Below are 25,549 nucleotides of genomic sequence, written 5' to 3' on the forward strand. Positions count from 1 at the left end.
GAGAAGCCTGACACTCCAGCTTGATAAATTAGTTTCCTTGAACTGTCATAGTTATGACCAACCTGTTCACTCTTGGCTCATGTACAGTATAGCTAGGTTTATGGGAAGTAGTGGAAAGAAAGAAAGAAAAAAAAGAGGAAAGGAGGGAAGGGGAAAGGGCAAACCACTTATACATTGTCATAAGCAAGGGAAGGGATAGAGGCATTTTGGGGCTGACTGGCAGCCATCTACCTCCTCCAAAATCACACTTTTATGTGAAGGGCAAGTCTTAAATATGGCTCCAGATCTAGTCATTCTTCATTCATTGATTCATTGATTCATTTGTTTTAAAACAACAGAAATTTATTTTCTCACAGTTTTGGAAGCTAGAAATTTGAAATCAAGACATCATCAGATGTGGCGGCTTGCTCGGTCGGTAGAGGTGGGGTCTGGCTGCGGACGAGGGGTCGGTCCAGCTTAGGACGAGGGGTCGGTCCCACTCGGGACGAGGGGTTGGTCCCACTTGGGACAAGCGGTCGGTCTGGCAGCAGACGAGGGGTCGGTCTCACAGGGGTTGCGCGGTTTGGCTGACGGGGTCGCCCAGCAAAGCCGGCGACAAAGGGGTCGCCCGGAGAGCAGGCGACAAACTGGGGACAAGGGAGGCCAGGCCCTTGTCGGGGGCTCTCAGGACTGGAGGGCGCACGGCAGAAGAACTACCGCGGAGACAAGGTAAACACGCAAGTCCACTTTATTGAGGGAGAGGCAACAGTTTTATAGGGGCTGGGGAAGGCTGATTGGTCGAAGCCACGCCCTGTTCTGATTGGTTGCCGGAGAAAGGTCAGTGGGCGGTACTGGACGGGGGAGGGGTGGTGATTAGGGATTGGCTGTTGCTGTTGCTGGGGGAAGTGGCAGGGTTTAGTGATTGGTGACTGCTGTTGCTGGGGTAGAGGGCAGACTTGAGCTTCCCGCCCACGCCTGGCTGTTGCTGCTGTCGGGGGGAGAGAAAAGGGCAGACTGGATTTTTCCGCCCACGCCTGGCTGTTGCTGCTGTCAGGGGAGGGGAAAAGGGCAGACTGGAATTTTCCGCCCTGCGCCTGCGCAGGGAGAAAGAAGAAGAAGGGTGCCGCCCCACAAGGCATCGTGTGGCGCCATCTGGGAGGAGGGGCGGCCGCGGAAGCATGGCTGCCGAGAAGGGGAGACCCGAGGGCACTCTGCGCCCATGCCGAGCTTCCTTCAGGGGTGGCGGTGAGTCCGACCAGCCACCCTATTATGGGGGCAGCGGAATTAGGCCTACCGTGGCTGCTCCCCCGCCAGGCCAGCAAACCACACTTCAGCCCGAGGGGTGACCGCAATCAGATCCATGCTCCCTCTGAAGGTTTTAGGGAAGTTAACTCCTTACCTCTTCCTAGTTGCTAGCAGCACTTGGCAATCCCTGGCATTCCTTGACTTGTAGCTGCATCACTCCAATCTCTACCTGGGTCTTCACATAGCCTTTCCCCTGGTGTAGCTGCATTATTTCCTCTCCCTATAATGACAGCAGTCATAGGATTAAGGACCCACCCTAAAGTATGACCTTGTTTTAACTAATTACATTTGTAAAGACCCTATTTCCAGCTAAGGTCACATTCTAAGATTCTGGGTGGACTTGGATTTTGGGGGGACACTATTCAACCCACTACACTCCTCTTTGCTCCAATAGTGCTACTAAGAGAGATATCCAGACTAGGGCAGTGAGGAAGAATTTAGGGGCCGCAGAATACCAATTTGGGTATAGCAACAGATGGTAGAAGGAGCCCGCTGATGTCCAGGCATCTTTCTATAGTCGCTGGGTGACAAGGGACTGGAATAGAGTAGAGGTGACTGTATCGCAGGTTATTGTTCATTTTTGTGAGGAAGACAGATTTAGCAGCTGCATCATCTCAAGCATTTCTTTTTAAGTATTTTAATAGCCTGATTTAACACAACTTTTTCTTAACAACTAACAAATTCTTAAAAATCTAATGAACTAGACTTATGAATGAATGAACCTAAATTTTTCTTTAGATGCTCCAATACTGAGAGTAACAGTCACCTAAAAATCATTAGTCTAAATCTATTACTCAAATACACATTTCAAATTACTGCTATTAGGCTATTACTCTAAAGAGGTCAAATTATCCCTGACTTTATAGCTATATAAAAGATCAAATAGGGAAGCGAACTTGGCCCAATGGATAGGGCATCCGTCTACCATATGGGAGGTCTGCGGTTCAAACCCCAGGCCTCCTTGACCCGTGTGGAGCTGGCCCATGCGCAGTGCTGATGCGCCCAAGGAGTGCCGATCCACGCAGGGGTGTCCCCCGCATAGGGGAGCCCCATGCACAAGGATTGCACCCCATAAGGAGAGCCGGCCGGCGAGGAAGGAAAGTTCACCCTGCCCCTGAATGGCGCCGCACACACAGAGAGCTGACATCAGCAAGATGACACAACAAAAAGAGACGCAGATTCCTGTGCCGCTGACAACAACAGAAGTGGACAAAGAAGAACATGCAGCAGATAGACACAGAGAACAGACAACTGGGGCAGGGAGGTGGGAAGGGGAGAGAAATAAATAAATTTTAAAAAAAGGAAGATCAAATATACACTATTTCTCTCTTAACTGACAACTTCTACAGTGGGTCTAATTCTCATTAACATTTCTATATTCAATTCTAAATCTTCCCAGATGGAAGATTGCCTATCAATCTAAGGCAGGCAGTTAGACAGTTAACTGGCATTGTCTACTAACAGGTTTAGGACAGAAGCCTGCCTGATTCTTGCTAATCCTGATGGAATGTGCAGACCTCCACTGATGATGGTTCTGTTTTTGGTTCTGTGATATTACCTGTTCATGATTTTTCTGTCTACTGTTAGAATTCTGCAGCTCCCATCTAAGGCATTAAGCAATTGAAATACATTTTTTCCCTCCGAACTCTTTAGCTTTTTTTTTTTTCTTTAAAGATTTATTTAATTATTTGTTCCCCCCCACCCCCACCCCCACCCCGGTTGTCTGTTCTCTGTGTCTATTTGCTGCATCTTCTTTGTTGTCAACGGCACAGGACTCTTTAGCTTTGATCCCAATGGGATCCTAAGAAATGTAATTTTAAGATCATGGAACCTGATAGAATATTGTATGTGGATATTTAATAGGTTTTTAAGACTCACAGCCATAACTTAAAGGGTCGTTCTACTGATATTTATCATGGAAAATGCTTACTAACTTTTGTATATACATTTACTAGTTTGTTCATTCCTCACTTGCACAATAAACATCTCCGTAATACCAACGTGATTAACAAGATTTAACAGAAGTATAATCGATTACAATCGTTTACTCTTAGAATACTTTTTCTCCTTTTCGTGTGTATTATTATGACCTCATGACTATTCAGATTTACTGTGTCAGTCAGCCTCAATTGATTTTTTTTTTCCTAAAGAGACTATTTTCAATGTTTATTTGATATCGGAAATGTGGTAAACTATCATAGAGTATTTCTCTTCATCACAAAAATTCCATATATTAAGGATTTACACAATCCAGGGGGCAATCAATATATTTTTTTCAAGATTTATTTATTTCTCTCCCCTTCTCCCCCACTCCAGTTGTCAGTTCTCTGTGTCTATTTGCTGCGTGTTCTTCTTTGTCCACTTCTGTTGTTGTCAGCAGCATGGGAATCTGCGTCTCTTTTTGTTGTGTCATCTTGCTGATGTCAGCTCTCTGTGTGTGCAGCACCATTCTTGGGCAGGCTGCACTTTCTTTCGTACTGGGCGGCTCTCCTTATGGGCGCAATCCTTGCGCATGGGGCTCCCCTACGGGGGGGACACCCCTGCGTGGCATGCCACTCCTCGCGCACATCAGCACTGCACATGGGCCAGCTCCACACGGGTCAAGGAGGCCTGGGGTTTGAACCGCAGACCTCCCATGTGGTAGACGGACGCCCTAACCACTGGGCCAAGTCCGCTTCCCTCAATATTTTTTTGATGCCTAAATTCTTTCAACTGTTATTTATTTTACACAACAACTACCTTCAAACAAACATACACACAGAATGAGAAATTTTTTAGAAAACTATAGAGGAAAAAAGAGTCATTTTCTTTCCCTGGGTTTAGGGTTTTTGCCCTGCAGAGAACATGGATGGGCTTTACGGAATTCATGCAACATTGTATGTGGGAATGTAAACGCACACGAATGTGCATTACACTGGGTAGGTTGAAAAGTAGCAGAAATTAATAGAAAAAACGTTCTGCATCCAAATAAAATGAAGACCAACAGGTGTAAAGAGAGAAGAAACAGGATTTGGCAGTACTGAGCCCCAGCTCTACATTGACTATGCAAAGGAATTCTCTGAACTCTAAAATGTAGACGCAACCTGCCTCATATATTCATGAGGTTTAAATGACCAGCACACGGTACTAAAGGATAAAAAGTTAGGGAAGAAAAAGAGCCCTGTATTTTTTTTAAAGCAGTTTATTGAGATATATATATTCATATACCATACCATCTATCAAACACGTACAATCAATGGTCCTTAGTATAATCAGTTTTTTGCATTCATCACCACAAAAAATTTTATAAAAACTTCATTATTCCAAAAAGAAAAACACTATACCCCTTAGCAGTCACCTTTCAATCCTTCCATCCTTCCCTAGTCCTACTTAACCAATAATCTAATTCCACTTTATAAATTGATTTATGTTTACATTTTGTATAAATGGAATCATAAAATGTGTAAGTACTTTGTGTCTGGTTTCTTTCACTTAGCATAATGTTTTTGTTTGTTTGATTTTTGTTTTGCCTCACAGTAACATCTTGTAACAGTAGCATATATTTGTTCAGTTTCAAGGAAAAACTGTCTTATATATGCAATATTACCCATATTCATATTTCAAAGGAGGTTTTACTGTGCTGTACAGTCCCATGTTACATTTTTACCTTTCCTTCTAGTAATATACACGACCTTAGACTTTCCCTTTCAACCACTGTCATAACCACATATTAGCACTGCTAGTCAAAAACACTGATGTGCTTTGATCCTTTTATTCATTTCCAAAGATTGATGAACAACTTTTTACCAATTCTGCACAGGTTAACTCTTTGCTTTCTGCTCTCTAACCTCATTCTATTTTCTGATGACCTATATTCTAGTTATTAACTATGAAGTGCTACTTCATAGTAGCACAATCACACAGTAGTTGTCCTTTCGTGCCTGTATTACTTCACTCAACATAATGTCCTCCAGGTTCATGCATGTTGTCATATGATTCACGACTTCATTTCTTCTTACGGCTACATAATATTCCATCTAGTGTATACACCACAGTTTGTTTATCCGTTACGAGTTGATGGACACCTGGGTTGTTTCCATCTTTTGGCAACTGTGAACAACGGCACTATGAACATCAGAGTGCAGATGTCTGTGCATGTCACCGCTCTCAGTTATTCTGCGTGTATACCCAGGAGTGGTATTGCCAGTCATGTGGTAAATCTATATCCAACTTCTTTAGGAACTGCCAAAGGCTCCTCCACAATGGTATTACCATTCTATATTGCCACCAATAGTGAATAAGCGTTTCTATCTCTCCACATCCTCTGCAACACTTGTAGTTTCCAGCTTTTTAATAGTGGGCATTCTATGGTTGTGAAACGATATATTATTGTAGCTTTGATTTACATTTCCCTAATCACTAGTAATACCGAACATTTTTTCATGTATTCTTTTTTTTTTTTTCAATTTCTCTCCCATTCCCCCCTCCCCCCAGTTGTCTGCTCTCTGTGTCCATTCACTGTGTGTTCTTCTGTGACCGCTTCTAGCCTTATCAGAGGCACCGGGAATCTGCGTTTCTTCTTTTTTTAATTGTTTTTATTCTTTTTTTTTTTTTAAGATTTATTTATTTATTTATTTATCTCCCCTTCCCCTTTACCGCCCCCCCCCCCCGCCCTGGTTGTCTCTGTCTTTTTGCTGCGTCTTCTTTGTTTGCTTCTGTTGTCAGCGGCACGGGAATCTGTGTCTCTTTCTGTTGCGTCATCTTGTTGCGTCAGCTCTCCATGTGTGCGGCACCATTCCTGGGCAGGCTGAACTTTCTTTCGCACTGGGCGGCTCTCCTGACGGGGTGCACTCCTTGCACATGGGGCTCCCCTACGCAGGGGACAACCCTATGTGGCACAGCACTCCTTGCGCGCATCAGCACTGTACATGGGCCAGCTCCACACGGGTCAAGAAGGCCCCAGGTTTGAACCGCGGATCTCCCATGTGGTAGACGGATGCCCTAACCACTGGGCCAAGTCCGTTTCCCTGTGTTTCTTCTTCTTGTGTCATCTTGCTGTGTCAACTCTGCGTGTGTGCGGCGCCATTCTTGGGCAGGCTGCACTTTCTTTTGCGCGGGGTGGCTCTTCCTACGGGGCACACTCCTTGTGTGTGGGGCTCCCCTATGCGGGGGACACCCGTGCGTGGCACAGCACTCTTTGTGCGCATCAGCACTGCGCACGGGCCAGCTCCACACGGGTCAAGGAGGCCTGAGGTTTGAACCGCGAACCTCCCATGTGGTAGGCAGACACCCTATCCATTGGGCCAAGTCCGCTTCCCCATGTATTCTTTTCACCATTTGTATTTCTTCTTTGGACAAATGTTTATTCAAGTCTTTTGCCCATTTTTAAATTGGGTCATTTGTCTTTTTATTTGGGAAAATAGTTTAAATTGTGTTGGAGAAAAGAAAGCACTTACTGGGACGCGGAGACTGAAATGACTATAGAGAAAGAATAGATTTATTGAGAAGCTCTCCCAATGGAGGGGGTCTGAAGAACAGACTTCAGTCCCCCCACCAGCATGATGGGGGTCTGAAGAGAGACTTCAGCCCACTCCTGGAAGGGCGGGACTTGAATTTATACAGAACTTTCTCCTAGGTGGGGAAATGATGGTTAGTGGGAGGGGGTTGAGGAAGTGCATGGCTTCTTGGAATGCTGCAGGAGCAAATGTTTCTTTTGATCTGTAAGGTTTTAAAGGGTTTGTAAATAGTGAAGGTTTCTGTCTCTGTCTCCCTCTGATAGGCAGGTAGAGGTAGTAAAGCTCTCCACCTCCCTCTGATATGCAGATGGTGAAGATCTCTATCTCCCTTTGCTCCTGTCTCTACGGGGTTCCTTAGTTTAACCTGTGGGAAAGTGCCACACAGGGAAGGGGGTTTACCTTTTTCCCAGTGCAAGTCAGCAGAAACTGAGGTACAGCTTGTTAATTATTGCAAACCTCTAACAAATTGCATTTGAACTTTGTATAACCTGTTCCCTCTTAGGAAATGTTGCACCTGTTTCCTAGTATAGACATTGCAGTTCTGATAACAAACAACTGTTTGTTAGTTCCCAATTAATGCGATGAGGAAACTAGAGTCAAGGCTCTCAGCTCCAGAAGCTGTGAGTCCCTTGGTCCCATCTTTATTTTCTCTCTTATGCCTTTCTTTCTGTCCTTTTATTTCTTAAGTTCTGCATCGCCTTCCTTTCAAGCCAACCTATTGCTGAGCTGGTTTCAGCATTTTCATTATTGAGTTGTAGTATTTCTTTATATTTCACGGATATTAAACCCTTATTGGACATGTGATTTCCAAAGTTTTCTCTCATTAAATTGGCTACATTTTCACTCTTTTGACAAAGTCCTTTGAGGTGCAAAAGTGTTTAACTTTGAGGAGGCCCCATTTATCTTTTTTTTTTTTTCTTCTGTTGCTCATACTTTGGGTGTAAGACCCAAGAAACTACTACCTACCACAAGATTTTTAGGATGTTTCCTTACATTTTCTTCAAGTAGTTTTATGGTCCATTTTGAGTTGATTTCATTCTTTTGGTTATGGATATCCAGTTCTCCTGGCATCATTTGTTGAAAAGACTGTTTTATCCTGTTAATGTGGACTTGATAGGTTTGTCAAAAACAAGGTGGGACTTCTGGGAAGATGCAGACTAGAAAGACATAGGACTCTCTTCTCTCCCAGAAAAATAGCTAGAGCACAGGCAAATACAGCCTGGAAGAAAAAACCTAGGGATTAGAAGGAAGGCTGGACACCTCCCAGAAGAGAGAGGTACAAAGGGAAAAAATCTCAAGGGTAAAACTGAGTTAAAAGCTGCAGCTGCTACTGCCCACACTCTCTTCCACATTAAAGATACCTTTGAATACCCAGTCCTCCGCCTGCAGCTATAGACAAAAGGGGCCTTAGAGGACTGGGTATTCAAAAGTATCTTTAATGTGGAAGAGGGTGTGGGCAGTAGCAGCTGCAGCTTTTAACTACAGACAAAAGGGGCCCCCACCCACAGAGGGCTTCCTCATCTGTTTGCTGCAGTTTGAGCTCATTGTCTGCTGGTTTTTTTGTATTGTTTTGTTTTTTGCTTATTTCTGTTCATTGTTTTGCTTTTTGTCTTGCTTGTTGTCTGCTTTTTTTTTCTTGTTGTCTGCTCATTGTTTGTCTTCTTTAAGAGGCAGTGGGAAACAAACCTGGGACCTCCCTATGTGGAAGGTGCGCACTCAACTGCTTGAGTCACATCTGCTCCCCTGACTCAGCTTTTAACCCATACATTTGGTCTGCTGTGTCCAAGGGGCCCTTCCAGGCAGGGAAGGGCCACACCATTGTTTGCCCTGGAATCCTGCACAGGGCTAAAGAGATCTGGGATTAAAGAGATTCAGCCCCTTCAATCTCCCTCTCTGCTAACCAGGACTGATTTTTGAGGATGCACTTCTGCAGGAAAGGGAAGAGAGAGGAACATAACCTTAGGCCAACTCAGCTTTTTTTTTAAAGATTTATTTTTTATTTATCTCTCTCCCCTCCCCGCCCCCAACCCCCAGTTGTTTGCTCTCTGTGTCCATTCACTGTGTGCTCTTCTGTGACCACTTCTATCCTTATGAGCAGCACCGGGAATCTGTGTTTCTTTTTATTGCGTCATCTTGTTGTGTCAGCTCTCTGTGTGTGCGGCACCATTCCGCAGGGCACTCCTCGGGGAAGTGGTTTGGCTCAACTGATAGGGCATCCACCTACCACATGAGAGGTCCAGGGCCTCCTGACCCAATGTGGTGAAGCTTGCCCATGCACAGTGCTGATGCGCGCAAGAAGTGCGGTGCCACGCAGGGTGCCTCCCATACGGGGAGCCACCCTGTGTGAGAAAAAGTACAGCCCGGCCAGGAGTGAGGGCACAGACATGGAGAGCTGATGTAGCAAGATGACGCAACAAAAAGAGATACAGATTCCCGGTGCAGCTGACAAAGAATACAAACAGACAAAGAAGAACACACAGTGAGTGAACACAGAGAGCAGACAACATGGGGGGGAGGGGAGAGAAATAAAACAAAACAAAACAAAACAAAACAAAGGAATTCCAAAGGAATATGTCGGAGGACATATTAAAGGAAACCTTAGAGCTGGAAAGAAAAAGACAGGAGAGAGAGGTTTGGAGGACAGTATAGAAGAAAGAGTAGCAGAAAGGATAACTAAAAGAGTAAAAAGACAGTTGAATTAAGACGTGACATATCAAAACCAAAGAATAAAATGGTGAAAGTAAATGATGCACTTATAGTAATATCATTAAATGTGAATGGATTAAACTCCCAAATCAAAAGATATAGGCTGACAGAATGGATAAAAAATTATGAGCCATCCATACGCTACTTACAAGAAACTCACCTTAGACCCAGGAATACAAGACTAAAATTACAACAACCCCCAAAGGTAAGTACAAAGTGTGACCAATAAGGAAGTATGCTGTACTCTAAAAGAACTGCATGAGTTTTCCAACTTACATAGATAGAAACCAGGGGAATATGTGCGAGAATGTATATTAAGGGTATGGGATAATGGTGGAGGGAATATAAAGTTGGATCAGGCTGAATTTATTGATATGGGCCCACTAAGCAGAAATTCTGGATTCAGCACTATAGCTCAAGTGGTTAAAAAGGGCTCTAACAATTTGTTTGGGTGGCTGACTGAAAAATGGTCCAAAAGATGGCCTAGAATGTCTGAGGCTGAGATGCCTGATTTACCCTGTATACTATATAAGAGGAAATCCAAAGACTTAGAGAGATTGGAATGCTAGAATGGATTTACAGTATGAGACCTGCCCACCCACCTCAGGAATGTCCAGAGGACACACCTTTAACCAGGACTGTGAGGAACCAATTTGTTAGACTAACTCCATCTTCCCTGAAGAGCTCTGAGGTTGCTCTTTCTGTAGTCCAGATATTACTGTAGAAACTGCTGCAATGGAACTAGAATCCTTAAACATTATGGGGATGATCAGAACTTGGGCTGGTAAAAACCAAGAATCAGCAGTTAATCACCAAAGACTAGGTGGGCATGGCTACTGCAATGAAGGCAGACTCAAAGCAGCAATTAAAACATTCTGAGGGAAGCGGACATGGCTCAACTGATAGAGTATCCACCTACCATATGGGAGGGCCCAGGGTTTGATACCCAGGCCTCCTGACCTGTGTGGTGAGCTGGCCCATGCGCAGAGCTGCCACACACAAGGAGTGCCGTGCCACGTAGGGGTGGTAAGGCATTGTGTGAGAGAAAATGGAAGTTAAATCCAACAAAGATACAGGGGCCTTCCACCTGGTAAAATTTCTAGGTGTATAGAGGTCTGGGGCATTCGAGATAGCTCTTCTAAAGTAAAGGATAAACTGTTGCATCTGGCCCCTCCTACAACCAAAAAGGAGGCACAATGCTCAGTTGGTCTCTTCGGGTTTTGAGGAGAACACATTCCTCACTTGGGGTGCCACTCTAGGCCATTTACCAAGGGACCAGAAAGCTGCTAGTTTTGAGTGGAGGCCAGAACAAGAGGAGGGTCTGCAAAAGGTCCAGGATGCTGTGCACTTGAGCCATATGATCCAGCAGATCCAATGGTGCTGGACGTGTCAGTGGCAAGCAGAGATGCTGTCTGGAACCTTTGGCAGACCCCATAGGAGAATCACAGTGTAGACCCTTAAGATTTCGAAGCAAAGTCTTGATATCCTTGCAGATAACTATACTCCTTTTGAGAAACAGCTTTGACCTGCTACTGAGCCTTAGTAGAGACCAAACCCTTAACCATAGCCACCGAGTTACTATGAGACCTAATTGCTTATCATGAACTGGCTGTTGTCTGACCTGCCAAGCCATAAAGTTGTATATGCATAGCAGTACTCCCTCATAAAATGGAGTAGTATATATGAGATAGAGCTCAAGCAGGTCCTGCATTGTGCAAATGCCACAGCCCCCACTCCTACTCCAGCCATATTACTGTCTCTTTCCCAGCCACAACGATGGCTTCTTGGGGAGTTTCTTAGTATAAGCTGACTGAGGAAATGCAAACTTGGGCCTGGTTTCCAGATGGTAATGCCCAGTATACAGGTACCACCGGAATGTGGGTGGCTGTAGCACCACAGCCCCTTTCTAGATCATCCCTGAAGGACAGTGGGGAAGGGAACTCCTCCCATCAGGCAGAAGTTCAAGCAGTGCACTGGCTTGTTCATTTTGCTTGGAAGGAGAAATGGCCAAAGGTGTGTTTGTACACTGACTCATGGGCTGTCACCACTGACTCATGGGCTGGATGGCCAGGGATTTGGAAGGAACATGATTGGAAAATTGGTGACAAAGAGGTCAGGGGAAGAGGTAAAAAATATGATTGGGCAAAAAATATGAAAATATTGGTGTTTCGCATGAATGCTCACCAGCGGGTGACTTCAGCAGAGGAAGATTTTAATAATCAAGTGGATAAGATGACCCAATCTGTGGCTAGTGCTAAGCCTCTTTCCCCAGCCACTCCTGTCATTGCCCAATTGGCACATGAACAAAGTAGCCATGAGGTAGGGAAGGAGGTTATGCATGGGCTCAGCAACATGCACTTCCACTTACCAAGGCTGACTTGACTATAGCCACTGCTGAGTGCCCAATCTGCCTATAGCAGAGACCCACATTTGGTCTCCAATATGGCACCATTCCCTAAGGTTATCAACCTGCTATCTGATGGCAGATTGCTTACATTGGAACCGTTCCATCATGGATGAAGCAGTGATTTGTTTTAACTTGAATACATACTCTGGATACAGGTTTGCCTTCCCTATATGCAATGCTTCTACAAAACTACCATCTGTTGGACTTAACAAATGTCGTATCCACCACCATGACATTCCACACAGCATTGCTTCTGATCAAGGAACCCACTTCACAGCAAATGATGTGCAGCAATGGGCACATGCTCATGGAATTCACTGGTCTTACCATGTTCCCTATCATCCTGAAGCAGCAGCTTTGATAGAACGGTGGAATGGCCTTTTGAAGACTCAGTTATGGTGCCAAGTAGGTGACAATACCTTTCAGGGCTGGGGCAAAGTTCTCCAGGAGACTGTGTATGCTCTAAAGCAGCATCCATTCTATGTTGCTGTTTATCCCATAGCCTGGATTCATGGGTCCAGGAATCAAGGGGTGGAAATGGGAGTGGTAGTACTCACTATTACCCCTAGTTATCTGGTAGGAATTTTTTTTTCTTCTTGTCCCTGAAACCTTAAGTTCTGCTGGTCTACAAGTCTTAGATCCAAACATAGGAATGCCTCCACCAGGGAACACAACAATGATTTCATTGAACTGGAAGTTAAGACTGCTACTTGATCACCTTGGGTTCCTCATGCCTCTGAATCAACAGACAAAGAAGGGAATTATTGTACTGGCTGGGGTGATTGATCCTATCAAGGGGAACTAGGAGTGCACCTATATAATGTGGGTATAGAAGAGTTTTCCTGAAATACAGGAGATCCTCCAGGGCATTTCTTTAGTACGCCATGGCCTGTGACTAAAGTCAATGGAAAATTACAGCAACCCATTCCAAGCAGGACTAACAATGGCCCAGAATCTTCAGAATGAAAGTCTGGGTAACCCCACCAGGCAAGGATCCATGGCCAGCTAAGGTGCTTGCTTAGGGTAATGGGAACACAGAATAGGCAATGGAAGAAGATACTGATAAATATGAACTTCGACCACATGACCAGTTACAGACACAAGGTCTATAATGGTCATGAATATTTCTTCCTTGTTTTGTTCTGAGTGTGATTGTATATGTACATGAAATGAATATCTTTGTTTTTTTCCCTAACTTTCCCCCTTATCACATGACATAAGTTATATTAGTTTCATGTTGCAATACTTAAGGATGCCAAGTTTAAGAGAGAATATTATCCAAGGACTTGTGACTTGTACCCATTCTGGAGGGAATTAGTGTGCTTCTGGTTGTACACAGGACAGTTGAATATTGTTAGGCAGAAATATACATGTGTGTCTGTTATTGTTTCTATTTAGAGAATAAGTATGGTTTAAGGTGATGTGTATGGCTGCCAAGTTGACAAGGGGTGGACTGCAATGGTTAGGCTAATATGTGCAAAATGCAAGCAAGCATACATGTCATGGTTGTCCCAGAAGGAGAAGAGAAGGGAAAAGGGTCAGAAGAAATATTTGAAGAAATAATTGTAGAAAATTTCCCATCCCTATTGAAGGACATAGATATCCATGTCTGAGATGTACAACATACTCTCATCCGAAAAAATCCAAATAGACTAACTCTGAGACACATACACATGAGAAGGTCAAGTGGCAAAGACAAAGAGAATTCTGAGAATAGCAAGAGAAGAGCAATGCATAACATATAAGGGACACCCAATAAGATTAAGTGCTGATTTCTCACCAGAAACCATGGAGGCAAGAAGACGGTGTTCTGATATATTTAAGATACTACAAGAGAAAAACTTCCAGCCAAGAATCTTATATCCAGCAAAACTGTCTTTCAAAAATGAAGGTGAGATTAGAATATTCACAGATAAACAGAAACTGAGAGACTTTCTAAGCAAGAGACCAGATTTTCAGTAAATACTAAAGGGTGTGCTAGAGCCTAAAAAGAAAAAACAGGAGAAAGAGGCCTGGAAAAGAGTCTGAAAAGAAAGATTATATCAATAAAAATAACTAAAAGGTCAAAAGAGTGGTGAAAATAAAATACGACAGATAAAACTCAAATAGTCAGGAATAAACTTAACCAAGGATGTAAAGCACTTGTATTCAGAAAACTGCAACTCAGTGCTAAAAGAAATCAAAAAAGGCCTAAAGAACTGGAAGAACATTCCATGTTCATGGATTGGAGCACTAGATGTCATTAAGGTGTCAGTTCTACACAAATTGATATACAGATTCAATGTAATCCCGATAAAAATTCCATATGCATTAAAAAAAATTGAAAACACAATCATCAAATTTATTTGGAAGGGTAAGGGGTACGGAATAGCCAGAAACATCATAAAAAGGAAAAGTGAGCCCTCATCTTCAGAGTTTAAATCATATTACCTAGCTATAGTGGTAAAAACAGCATGGTACTAGCATAAAGACAGACACATAGACCAATGAAACCAAATTGATGGTTCAGAAACAGACCCTCACATGTATGGTCAAGAGATTTTTGACTAGCATGTACAACCCACCCAGCTCGGGCAGAACAATCCATTCAACAAATGGCGCTGAGAGAACTGGATATCCATAGCCAAAAGTAGGAAAGAGGACCCCTATCTCATCCCTGATACAAAAATCAATTCAAAATAGATAAAAAACCTAAATATAAAAGCAAGAAACATGAAGTTTCCAGAAGAAAATGTAGGAAAATATCTTCAAGCCCTGGTGGTAGGTGGTGGATTCTTAAAGGAGATAAGAGGAGGACTGAGATGGACTACTGATGTTTAATGTGTATAGAAGTTTTAATTAGCTTTACTGTAAAATTACAGAAGTGTACAGAGTTGATGGTAACACATTAATGTGAGTAACAGCTGGTTTATAAATGGGGATGTGGCTGAAAATGGTAGTCTGGGGATGTAGATGCCCATTGACAGAATGCTAGAGAATAATCTAGGGACTGAAAAGCACAGTAAACCCAGAGGTGGATGAGAATTGTGGGTGATGGTACAGAAGCAAGAGTGTCCTTTGTGAATTACAGCAATGTACATCACAATTGCATGGTGGTAGGAATGTGGAGAAGCGTGGGAAAAATACAACTGGGGTGACCTGTGGACTGTGGTTAACAGTAATAATGTAATATTCTTGCGTCTGTGCCAACGATATACTGTGTGGATAATGGAAAAGTATGGAAAATGTGTGCCAAATGTACACTATGGACCTGGTAATAATTGGATGATATTATCTCATAATCTGTAACAAATGTTCCACCATGGTGTAGTGTGTTGGTAGAGGGCTGTTGATTGGGAATAGAATTGAGAGTCCAGAAACAAACCCTCGCCTTTATGGCCGACTAGTTTTTGACAAACCTACCAAGTCCATGCTAATGGGACCAAACAGATTCTGGGACCAACAGATGTTGCTGGGAGAACTGGATATCCATAACCAAAGAATGAAAGAGGACCCCTATCTCACTCCCTATATAAGAATCAACTCAGAATGGATCAAAGACCTAAATATAAAAGCCAGGACCATAAAACTACTAGAATAAAATGTAGCATAACATCTTAATGACACTCTGGTAGGTGGTGGTTTCTTGGACCTTACACACAAAGCACAAAAAACCAAAGAAAAAATAGGTTAAATGGGACCTCCTCAAAATTAAACAGTTTTGTACCTCACAGGACTTTGTCAAAAGGGTGAAAAGGAGCTGACTCAATGGGAAAAAATATTTGGAAATCACATATCTGATAAGAGTTTAATAGCCATGATATATAAATAGATGTTACAATTCAACAATCAAAAGACAAATGACCTACTTTAAAAATGGGCAAAAGATTTGAATAGTCATTTGTCCAAAGAAGAAATACAAATGGTGAAAAAACACATGAAAAATGTTCAATTTTACTAGTGATCAGGGAAATGCAAATTGAAGCTACAATAAGATACCATTTCACACCTATTAGAATGGCCACTATTTAAAAGAGAACCAACCACAAGTGTGGAGAGGATATGGAGGGATAGGAACACCTGCTCACTGTTGGTGAGAAGGTGGCATGGTACAGCCACTGTGGAGGACTGTTTGACAGTTCCTGAGGAAGTTGAATATAGATTTGCCATGTGACCTGGCAATATCACTATTGGGTAAATACCCAGAAGAACTGAGAACAGTGACACAAACACACATCTGCACACTATTGTTCATAGTGGTATTATTCCCAATTGCCAAAGGTTGGAAACAACACTGGTGTCTATCAACCGATGAATGGGTAAACAACATATGGTCTATTCACATGATGGAATAACATGCAGCTGTAAGAAGAAATGAAGTCTTGAAGCATATGACAACATTGATGAACCTGGAGGACATTACGCTGAGTGAAGTAATCCAGACACAAAAGTAATCCAGACGCAATACTGTGTGATTGCTCTACTATGAACTAAAATAGATTATGTAATCTCATGGAGTTAATAACTTGAATATAGGTCACTAGAATAAGAATGAGGTTGGGGAATGGAAAGCCAAGGGTTAGCTTGTGCAGAATTGGTAAAAAGGATGTGTGTTAATCTTTGGAAAGGAATAGAAAAGATGAAAGTCCAACATAATGTTAGTAACTAGCAGTACTATTGTGTGGGTATGAAAGTGATTTAAAGGAAAAGTCTAAGGTCATGTTGTTATTATAAGGAAAGCTTAAAAATGTAACATGGAATGGTATAGCATAGTAAAACTGCATGCAAAATAGGAATATAGGTAAAATAGCATATATAAGACCACTTTCTCTGAAACAGAACAAATGTATGTTAATACTATAAAATGTTAATATCAGACAAAATAATGCTAAGTAAAAGCAACGAGACACAAAGTACTACATATTGTATGATTCCATTTATGTTAAATGTAACAATAAAGTCATTGAGAAAGATGAAATTAGATTAGCAGTTATGTAGGGCTGGGAAAGGATGAGGATTTAGGAGGTGACTGTTAAGGCGTATGGAGTTTTTCTTTTTGGAGTAATGATATTGTTTTAAAATTTTTTGTGATGATGAATGCACAACATTGTGATTATACTAAAAGCCATTGATGATACACTTTGGATAGATCGTATGGTATGTGAATATATCTCGATAAAACTACTTAATAAATAAATAAGTAATTGTGTAAGAATAGCCAAAAATGGCAGCTGTATACAGCAAGGGAAGCATAGAGAGATGGAGTGGTGAAGAATTTTTTTGTTTTTCTGTTTTTGTTTATTATTACTATTATTGAAACAATGAATATTCTCTAATAATGACTGAAGTGATGATTGTACAACTATGTGATTATATTATATATTATTATTGTATACTTTGGATGAATTGTAAACTTTATTAATATGTCAATAAAATTGATTTGTTTGAAAAATTAACATGGGACTGTATAACATAGTAAAACCTCATGTGAAATATGAATATGAGTAATATAACATATATTGCATATATAACCTTTTTTTAAAGGTAGAACTGGAGACTGAACCCAGGACCTCATACATGGGAAGCAGGGACTCAACCACTTGAGCTACATCTGCTCCCTAAAATGGTTTTTACAAAATATAAATACAAATAAACTTGAGAAACAGAAACAGAATAGCAACCATGAACGGCAGTGGAAACATAGAATGAGAGATAATGAGTTGTTTTTTTTTTAATTGGAGTAATGAAAATGCTCTAAAAATGATTGAAGTGATGAATGCACAACTATGTGATTATACAAAATACCACTGATTGTACACTTTGGATGGATTTTATACTTTATTAATATATATTAATAAAATTATTTTTTTAACTTTTTAAAAAAAGTAAAAAAAAAACAACCAACCAGCTATTAGTTAATGTATTAGTCTGCCAAATGGGTGCCAATGCAAAGTACCAAAACTCTGTTGGCTTTTAGAAAGGGTATTTATTTGGGGTAAAGCTTATAGTCCCAAGGCCTTGGAAAGTCCAACTCAAGTCACCATAAGAAGAGCTTTCTCATCAAAGCCAGTTGCCATGTGTTGAAGCAGGATGGCGGGCCATCTCTGCCTGCTCTTTCCTTCCCCTCTGGGCTTCCTCTTCCTCTTGAGCTCCATAGGCCCGCCTCTTGAGGCTTCCTGCTTAAGTGATCCTGTAGTCCTCTCTCCTGGCATCGGGCTTGTTTCTTTCTGGGCTTTCAGTATCAGACACAACTGTTGTGCTCTATTTCCAAGGTCAACTGTAAACAGATAAAAGGCTCAACTCTTCCCAGGGTCTCAGCTGTTTGAGCCTTCTCCTTGCTGTCACACGGTAGGATAAAAAATGACAGAGCTCTCTCTTCTCATATGTCTGGTTTTGTGAGTGTCTGTGTATATCAGACCTAGCAAAGGGCAGGGACTCAACCTGAGTCAAGCCTTACTGAGGTAGTGGAATCAAAAAGCCATTAATCAATCTTCACAGGTAATCTAATCAAAAGGCCCCTCAGCTGAATTTAATGCAATCAAAGGTTATCACACTCAGAGGACTAGATTAGTTTACAACAATCTTTCTTTTTGGGGGATCCAATAAAATAATCTCAAACTGCCATAGTTAACCATGGCCATAATAAGGTATTTGTCATTTACAGATAGTTTTTATTCTGATGCTTCCCTGAAAACACTCGCAATCAGCTATAGTCCAGAGTGGTTCGTCTTTAATAAAAAGGACTGACTTGGAGAGTCACAGAAACCATTATGTCAGGTACTCTGGGGCACAATCCTCTAATGATATTGCTTGAATAACTTTGAGACTATACTACTGGACAAAGTCAAGATTCCAGAATTCTAGTGAAGAAGTTGGTGGGTTCATGAAATTGATAACACAAGACTGAGCAGCGCAAGGACTAATTACCTAGGACTCAATAAACTGATAAAAAGAATGATCATAGTTTTGTTCGGATTACTGCTGATGTTTTAATGTTCTATTTTCTAGATACAAGGAATCCCTTATTCTTTTCCTTTAAGCTATCCTTAATTTATAAAACATTCATCTTCTTCTCCCTCTGGATTTGGAAACTCTTATAGAATATTCTTATTTTTATGGCAAAATAATTATTTGCACAGGTTCAATCAGAATCGTCTTCCTTGTTAACAGTACATTATTGGAGACACTGATTATACAAGTAAATGACCAGAATGCCATGTTTGAGAATGATGCTCCTTCAATTAGACATGACCATAGACTTTTAAGGAACTAAGGTTGACTTTATGGAACCAATACTTAGAAAAGGCTCTTAGAAAAACTGGTCTGGTACCTCGCTCCAGGGTTCCCAGCTCTACAGATCAGTAAAGAAGGTTACTTTCTGGCAAGCATAGGAATCATATGATACTTTGGGGACCTCAGAAAGAGGAATTCACCCAAATCTATAGGTACTATAGGTAAAGTCTGGTGTTGAGTTCTTGGCAATTCTCCTTAGCCTCCATAGGTTTTGGTTTGTTTGTTTTTTAAGATTTATTTTTCATTTATTTCTCTCCCCTTCCTCGCCCCCCCCCCCCCAAGCAGGTGTCTGCTCTCTGTGTCCATTCGCTGTGTGTTCTTCTGTGTCCGTTTGTATTCTTGTGAGCGGTACCCGGAATCTGTGTCTCTTTTTTGTTGTGTCATCTTGCTGCGTCAGCTCTCCATGTGCAGCACCACTCCTGGGCAGGCTGCACTTTTTTCTCGCTGGGTGGCTCTCCTTACAGGGTGCACTCCTTGCATGTGGGGCTCCCCTATGCGGGGGACACCCCTGTGTGGCAGAGCACACCTTGCGCGCTTCAGCACTGCACATGGGCCAGCTCATCACACAAGTGAGGAGGCCCTGGGTTTGAACCTTGGACCTCCCATGTGGCAGGCGGACGCTCTATCTGCTGAGCCAAATCTGCTCCCCCCTCCATAGGTTTTTAAAAGTCCAGTCCAGGGGCTGTGGTGATGATGGAAAGAGGCAACAGTGCCTTGGCCTCACACATGGATTTCTCCCCCAGCAGTTAAAGCACCAAGGCCCTCACCATGGACTTCCAGCATCACCCTGGGGACAAGACCAGGAGCAAAGGGGTGGCCTCTTCCTTGGAGAGCAACCAGGACCACTGAAAGCACCTTGGGCAGCTGGCCCCAGAGACCATCCACATCAACAAGGACTTTATTTGGGAAACGGACTTTGGCCCAGTGGTTAGGGCGTCCGTCTACCATATGGGAGGTCCGCGGTTCAAACCCCGGGCCTCCTTGATCCGTGTGGAGCTGGCCATGCGCAGCGCTGATGCGCGCAAGGAGTGCCGTGCCACGCAAGGGTGTCCCCCGCGTGGGGGAGCCCCACGCGCAAGGAGTGCGCCCGTGAGGAAAGCCGCCCAGCGTGAAAAGAAAGAGCAGCCTGCCCAGGAATGGCGCCGCCCACACTTCCCGTGCCGCTGACGACAACAGAAGCGGACAAAGAAACAAGACGCAGCAAATAGACACCAAGAACAGACAACCAGGGGAGGGGGGGAAATTAAATAAATAAATCTTTAAAAAAAACAAAACAAAACAAAAAAAAAAACAAGGACTTTATTTTATAAAAAACCCCCTGGCCTTGCAGGAATGCAAGCTCTGCCTGATTGATGCTTTATTTTTTTTATTTTTTATTTTTTTAAAGATTTATTTATTTATTTAATTTCCCCCCCCCTCCCCTGGTTGTCTGTTCTTGGTGTCTATTTACTGCGTCTTGTTGTCGTCAGCGGCACGGGAAGTGTGGGCGGCGCCATTCCTGGGCAGGCTGCTCTTTCTTTTCACGTTGGGTGGCTTTCCTCAGGGGTGCACTCCTTGCGCGTGGGGTCCACGCGGGGGACACCCTTGCGTGGCCCGGCACTCCTTGCACGCATCAGCACTGCGCATGGCCAGCTCCACACGGGTCAAGGAGGCCCGGCGTTTGAACCGCGGACCTCCCATATGGTAGACGGACGCCCTAACCACTGGGCCAAAGTCCGTTTCCCCTGATTGATGCTTTATGACAAGGAGGAGAGTTACCTTGCAAATACCCGAGAGAAAAAGCACCAGACCAACTTCGCACTATGCACTGCCAAGGAGGCCCCCACCCAGCCAACGCCTGAGAAAGTCAAGATAGATGTGAAGTCTGTGAAAATCAGCTGCCTGGGATACAAAGTGACCAAGCAGAGGGAGACTGAGCTGGGCCAGCAGAACCTCCTCTTCCAGATCGACTAGCCAGAGATTGTCTAGGCATCGTGCCTCACCACTGCTTCACATCCACCTATGAGCAAAGGATCGAGTGCCCCAACAGGCACTGGCAGTACCCACTGATGGCCAAAAAGCCCTATGAGACCATCACCTTCAAGGTGCCAAGCAGAGAGAGATCCATAAGGCTGAAAGCAAATTTTGGACTCATTGGAGCAGTGAGACCGAGCAGTTTTTCCTCCAGTTCTAATTTAAGGTGGAGAATGGAGAAGCCTCCCGCTCCCCCAAGCCTCCCTGCCAGGCCCTCCAGGGTGACATGGTCCTTGCTGCTAAAGATAAACGGTTTGCCCCCATGGCTGCCACTGCTGGGGTCTCTGCCCCCGCCCCCACCCCCACCAGGAGGCATGCCCCTGCCACTCATGTCTGCCCCTGGACCATTCCAGCTGCCCCCACCAGCTTCTAGGGTCCAACCTCCCTCCCCCTGCTTCAGTGGTCCATTCCCTGGCATCTGCAATCCATCCCCCAGCACCAGGGGTCCCTCCCCCAGCAACAGTGGTTTATCCACCCACTTCTGGAGTGCACCCTTCAGCCCTCAGTGTCCATGTTCCAGCCATCATATCTTCCTGAGGAACATATTCCTGAGTAAGCACAGACAAGCCTAGCAGCCATCTCCCAGCCTTTGCCCACTTCTCCTTTTCTTTGTATGAGGTTTCAAGATGTTTCCATTCCATAGCCCAGGGAAACATTAGGTTTATGGAATGTCCTACCATACCTTAACGCAAAACCAGGAACTGCTATGGCACTTGTGGATACAGGTGCCCAGGTTACCATCCTTCTGGGAGATGCAGAGGGGAGGGGGCAATGAATAGTGTTGGGAGGTTTCAGGCATTCCACATGGGTACAGGGATGGGAGATTACTGCCACCCTATGGGTTGGTCCCTTTGGTGTCCTGTGGTCATGTTTCCTGCCAGGCAATGCATTTTGGGATAGCTATCCTGCACCACCGCACATCCCAACAATGTTTGCAAGGATACTCTTCCCCCATCCCAGCAAATCTGGCCATCATGGCTGCGCAAGTGTTGAACCATGCACTCTAGTGCTCCCATCTCCTCATTGCATTGCCCAACAGTGTCAATAAAGCAGGTTAGATAGGGAATCAATAGGCAGTTCTGGAGCCTGGCAAGAAGTCCATGTGGACGTCAGTACTCCCAAAATGGCGGCTGGAAAAATCTGCGAGATTCCCCCCATTCAGAATGAGATTTCTTCTGGAAGCCAGGAGCAGCCCTGGATATTCTCCAGGGCCTTATCATTGGGCCTCCCAGGGGATTGGTGGGTGAGGTAATCAATCAAAACAACAAACAGCTGGAATTTCTCCCCTGCCATTAGCAAAGGGGCAGAATAATTAACCGTTTAAAAGACCAGCAGAAAAGCAAACTGGCCCTGTCCCTGTGCCTTTTCCTGCCCTGTTGCTGCCTTCTGGGCCCTGCGCTCACCATTTTCCCCCTGCCGTGATGGCCACTTAAGTAAAACCTGGGCATTTATAGTCTAGAATGGGGAATTGTAGTCTGTAAATCAGCCCTCTTTATCATTCTTCAGCCCCTTCCTCTCTACCTGGGACTCATGATCTGTTATTTCCTCACATTTCTCTTCTCCTCACATTCCTTAATACATTACTGGCCTAATCATTGTGACTTGCTCTTGAAATTCATTTCTTGTAGCTTTGCCAAGAACCTAGAAAAAATCCAGCTACAGAAATACCAATTCTCCGTTGGGAAGGAAAAGGATATTAGAGAACATCAAGGGCGTATCTGTGGGTGTCCTCCACTGCATCATCTCTGCCTTTATTTCTTTATTTTTAAAAAAATGTTTATTATCTTCGTTTCCTTTTCTTAAAGATACATAAATCACACAAAAGATCTCTGCCTTTAATAGCCTGCTGTGGCCAGCGATAAAGGCTAGTGGAGTGTGGTAGCTTACTACAGATTATCGGTGCTTGAATGCAGAAGTGTCCCCTTTGTGCCCATTGTCACAGGCATTGTGATCTGCCACTAATGGGTGGGACAGGCTTTGATTAAGCTGCCCCTGCCTAAAGGACTCCAAGTATTCTATTATATTGGTAACATCATGTTGGTGGGCCAGAGCAATGAGCAAATTGCACATGGATTGCACACTTTCCTAACAGGACTTCAACAGTCCATTTGGGCCATAAATTCCAAAAAAAATATTGGGCCCAGTCCAGCAAGTCACTTTCTTTGGCAATATATGGGCCAGAGCCCAGTTCTGGATCTCTGACCTGGTATTAGACAAATCACTGTCCCTAAAGTAACCTACCTCCAAAAAGAAGGCCCAGCAGTTGATTGAGCTATTTGCATATTGGCACCAGCATATTTCTCATTTTGGCATCCTCCTGGTACTGTTATACCAGGTTACACGGAAAGCAGGTACTTTCCACTGGGGGAAAGAGGAGGAGCAGGTACCGAAAGAGGTAAAAGCAGCCATTTCAACTGCCTTGCCACTAGGATCTCTAGAGACTGGCTCTCCATTCAAGCTACAGGTTTCTGCTACCCAGACCCATGCCGACTGAAGCCTCTAGAAGGAGGGAGCAACAGGAATTCACAGACCCTTCAATTTCTGGACCAAGAAATTCCCAGATCCATCTCAGAGCTATACCCCTTTTGAGAGGCAAGTTCTGGCATGCTATTGGGCCTTGGTAGAAACAGAAAGGATTTTTTGAGAGCTCCCAGGTCTTCCTGAAGGCAGAAATCCCCCTCATGTCCTGGGTCCTGGATAATCAGATCACTCACCCAGGGAGTGCCCAACAACAGAGTATCATCAAGTGGAAATAACACATTAAGGATCACGCTTGCCCGGGTCCCTGGGGAGTGAATTGCTTACATGAATGGATGGTAGAGACCCCCTCAACAATGATCCTGTTGCAACACCAGATAAGGGCTCTTCCCTACCTGCATTGGTATCTTGGGGACCCTAACTCAAGGATGCCTCATCAGGTGCTCAGAGCTGCTTCACTGATGGATCAGCCAAGCTGAAGCCATTTGATGTCCATTGGGCAGCAGCTACTGTTCCTCTTCCCTATGAAAGACTATATACCATTTCTGGCACTGGAAAGTATGCCCAATGGGCTGAACTGCAAGGAGTTCTCTTAGCCCTAGAAAACTCAGACCTATCTACCCATGTGATCCTGTTTACTAACTCACAGGCTGTCACCAATAGCTTAGCAGTCTGGTCAGGCTCATGGGGGGAATGCCATTGGAGAATCAAAGATTCCCTGGTATGGGAAAGGGAAGTCTGGAAACAACTGGCAGTGTGGAAAGGCACCATCTATGTTACACATGTTGATGCACATGGCAAGGGGTCATATCACAAATAAAAATCACTGAAATAACATAACCTATTAAAGGATGTACTGTGCTGCTTTTCACCTTGATGAAGTTGGAGAGCCTCCTGGGAGAGAGGCAGAGGATGAGGACAATGAACTTACCCTTGATGACATCCGTGAAATAACTGAACTTCATACCATTGGGTGCTTCATCACCAAACTGGACATGGAAATTGCAACACCATGAACTACAGTCCCAAGAACACGGAGTACTTCTCTTGTTAAAAGAAGACCAATCTGCTATTTACCAATGGGAGAGATGTCAACTACATGCTAGAGTCCAAAAAGGACATTTAGGGACTAAATGTACCTAGAGGTACCACACTAGGCAGCTCATGGCAAGTGGACTATATTCGCCCTCTCATGCCATCCCAAGATATATCCTATGCCTTGGTCATTATAGACACTTACTAGGCTATGGCCTTGCCTTTCCAGTTCATTGTGCAAATGATGGTACATACATGGGATACTTGGAAAAGCAGCTCTGCCAACTCTGCAGGTACTCAGATGCCATCTCCTCTGACCAAGGATCCCACTTTACCACACAATCCACTAAAAAAATTCATAAACCGATCTGAGACTTCTCATTGGACTGCTTTCTTATAATTATTGTCCTGGTTGGGATTAAGCATCAGTGAACACATGATATGCAATCTGTCAGCCATTTTGTCTGACATTGCTGAGGTTAGAGCATGAGCGCTTCAGATTCAGCAAAAATCACTAGACTTTCTAGCCAAAGTAGTACTTAAAAATCTCATTGCCTTAAGACTTCCTCCTAGCCCAACAAGGAGGTGTATGTCCTATTGGTAATACTTCCTGCTGTATGCAGGTTAATACTTCAGGGGAGGTGGAACAGGAAGTGACTAAAATCCTATGGCAAGCACACTGGCTGCAAAGTATACAGGTTTGATGTGGGACCTCTTCAGCTGGCTCCTGGGGCGTTGAGGGGCATGGATGCAATCATGACTACCGGCAGGCCTGATCACCCTGCTTGGGGTAATGGTATGTATAGGCAGTCCTCCTAATGTGCTGCAGCCATTGGGGTTCCCAAACCTTTACTGTTAA

The 25,549-nt window shown here is 43.7% G+C and overlaps 1 protein-coding gene and 1 pseudogene across 2 annotated transcripts in view; one reads left to right on the forward strand and one right to left on the reverse strand.

Annotated features, from left to right (window-relative positions):
- Window positions 1-355: 355 nt before the first annotated feature.
- The window catches only part of LOC101439958 (acyl-coenzyme A thioesterase 2, mitochondrial), a 65,613-nt gene continuing 40,419 nt past the window's right edge, over window positions 356-25,549 (reverse strand). The window contains exons 3-4 of one of the 2 annotated variants that reach the window (XM_058293096.2): window positions 1,379-1,504; window positions 356-967 (exon numbers count right to left, since the gene is read on the reverse strand). In XM_058293096.2, the coding sequence (XP_058149079.1) occupies window positions 1,385-1,504 (120 nt within the window). In that variant the 3' untranslated portion in view covers window positions 356-967; window positions 1,379-1,384. Of the gene's footprint in view, window positions 1,027-1,378; window positions 1,505-25,549 lie in introns of both variants that reach the window. The other variant, XM_004484969.5, reaches the window with a different exon arrangement.
- On the forward strand, window positions 19,444-21,758 carry LOC131277902 (splicing factor 3A subunit 2-like; annotated as a pseudogene).

Source organism: Dasypus novemcinctus, chromosome 3, assembly GCF_030445035.2.
Source record: "Dasypus novemcinctus isolate mDasNov1 chromosome 3, mDasNov1.1.hap2, whole genome shotgun sequence".
Lineage (NCBI taxonomy): Eukaryota > Metazoa > Chordata > Mammalia > Cingulata > Dasypodidae > Dasypus > Dasypus novemcinctus.